General features: G+C 41.9%; 1 protein-coding gene across 1 annotated transcript in view; it reads right to left on the bottom strand.

Annotated features, from left to right (window-relative positions):
- LOC107579549 (serine/threonine-protein kinase WNK1-like) overlaps positions 1-1,416 on the bottom strand; it is a gene marked incomplete at its 5' end in the record, with an annotated part of 3,659 nt that extends 2,243 nt beyond the window's left edge. Inside the window, 5 exons of the mRNA XM_016265369.1 lie at positions 37-227; positions 313-417; positions 508-701; positions 775-1,217; positions 1,315-1,416. Coding sequence (XP_016120855.1) covers positions 37-227; positions 313-417; positions 508-701; positions 775-1,217; positions 1,315-1,416 — 1,035 coding nt within the window. The remainder of the gene's footprint in view (positions 1-36; positions 228-312; positions 418-507; positions 702-774; positions 1,218-1,314) is intronic.
- Between the last annotated feature and the right edge of the window lie 365 nt (positions 1,417-1,781).

Genomic DNA, 1,781 nt, shown 5'->3' with positions numbered 1-1,781 from the left:
AGCATAGTTTTTCTGGTACAGTAAGAGTTAACGTACATTATGGGTTTGTGCATTCTTTTTGGAGCCTTTCTTGACCTGTGGCATCTTGTTCTTGGCATCCCTGGCCCAGTTATCAACCAGCTGATGGAGGTCAGCTGTGAATGTGCCCTTGTGTGGCAGATTAGCAGCAGGTGCTTGGTCCTGATCATGGCTCTGTCCGTTCTCTTCTCTCACTGGACTTGTGGTCCCTGTAGGTTACAATTAATATTCACTGATTAGAAAAACTTGAGCATTTTGAGAAGAAAAAAAATCTCTAAATGGTGAAAGTCCTACCTTGCACATGAACGTTTGAGCCTGGTATGGTTTCAGATGTTAAAGTCTTTCCAGTGCTTGACTGATTGCCTGAAATTTGACCACTCTGTACAGCTTGTTTGTTCCCTAGACAAAACCCAAACAACATGTTTCATCCCATTTGTTCACAAGCCCATGTTACAGTTGGATATACAGTAAATCACTAAGCTCTGATACCTTGTTGAAAATAACCAATGCCGCTACCACTTCTTGACCTGGTCCCCTTGCCCTTAGTGGGTCTCCGCCTGCCTGCCACAATGGCCACGGTGGGAGGGACCACCACAGAGGGTGGCATTTTGCCCAGACATGTATAGAGTTCCTCAATTTCCTTCTTCTGTTTATTCTGTAATGCCTGAATCTCGACCATATGTCTGCGAAAAGAAAGTTCAGTTGGTGATCACGATACACAGTTTTCATGAATGAGCTTACAGAAAACACAGTTACCTCTCCCTGAGCTTGTTCATCTCTCGTTTAAAGCCCTCATCTTCTGGTTCTGAGTCGTTGTCACTGCTGAGGTAGTGATTGGTGATGGACATGGTGGAAGGGGTAATTTTAGACTGTTTAGCAGAGTCTGGTCCCTCAGCAGAGCTTACAGAGGAGGTCCTTCCTTCTGCTGGAGTGACTGAGAAGCAGCCCACTTTGATGTCAGTGCTGGAGGTCACCTCAAAGCGGCCGACTGTAGTGGTAGATGGGATGGGTTCAGGGCTGACCCTGGGAGGGGTCTGAGATTTATGAACAGTGTTTTCAGGGCTAGAGAGAGATGACGGTGATGATGAGGAAGATGACGACGATGTTGTTGTTGTTGAAGAAGGGGTGATGGAGGAAGATGAGACTACAACTGCTGGATCTTGAGCAGTGCCTGGGTCTTGATCACTGGCCACAGAAACCTGAAATGTAGAACCAGGATGTGCATGAACTTGCTGTACAAATCTTCCAGGTATAAAATCTGAGCCCTAGTGCACACTGAGAAGTCTATAAGGCTACCTGAAATCGGCCAAGTTTGAAAGCTTTTTCAGGTGGTGATGTTGCTGGCTCTTTCTCCTCAGTGCTGGTCTGTCCATCTGGTTGAGTTACAGATACAGAGGTCTGTAAAAGAGAATGTTTGTACAAATATGAATGAGTGTAAAATACAATGGACCATTTTAAAATGCCAATGCCATATAAGACTGTCTACAGTAAAGAAAAGGAATTAAAAATCTAGAATATAAAATACATGTGCCAAGATTTTAGAAATGTACTCTTTGTATTCAAAATGGTTTCTTTCTTTTTTTTAAAACCTTTTATATAATTAAGAGAAGTTTACATGTAAATGACACTAAAAATATCATATTATATTTTGAATAAATGCGAAAATACTCTTTCATCAATATTTTATTTGATTTATTATTCAAAATTATTAAATTCACAAGTACCATTTAGTTATTATTTTTTGCTGTTTGGGGGGGGGGGCG

Source organism: Sinocyclocheilus grahami, unplaced genomic scaffold, assembly GCF_001515645.1.
Source record: "Sinocyclocheilus grahami isolate Dianchi unplaced genomic scaffold, SAMN03320097.WGS_v1.1 scaffold18073.1, whole genome shotgun sequence".
Taxonomy (NCBI): Eukaryota; Metazoa; Chordata; class Actinopteri; order Cypriniformes; family Cyprinidae; genus Sinocyclocheilus; species Sinocyclocheilus grahami.
Note: the sequence above shows the minus strand (reverse complement) of the source record. Positions and strands in the feature narration are given on the sequence as shown.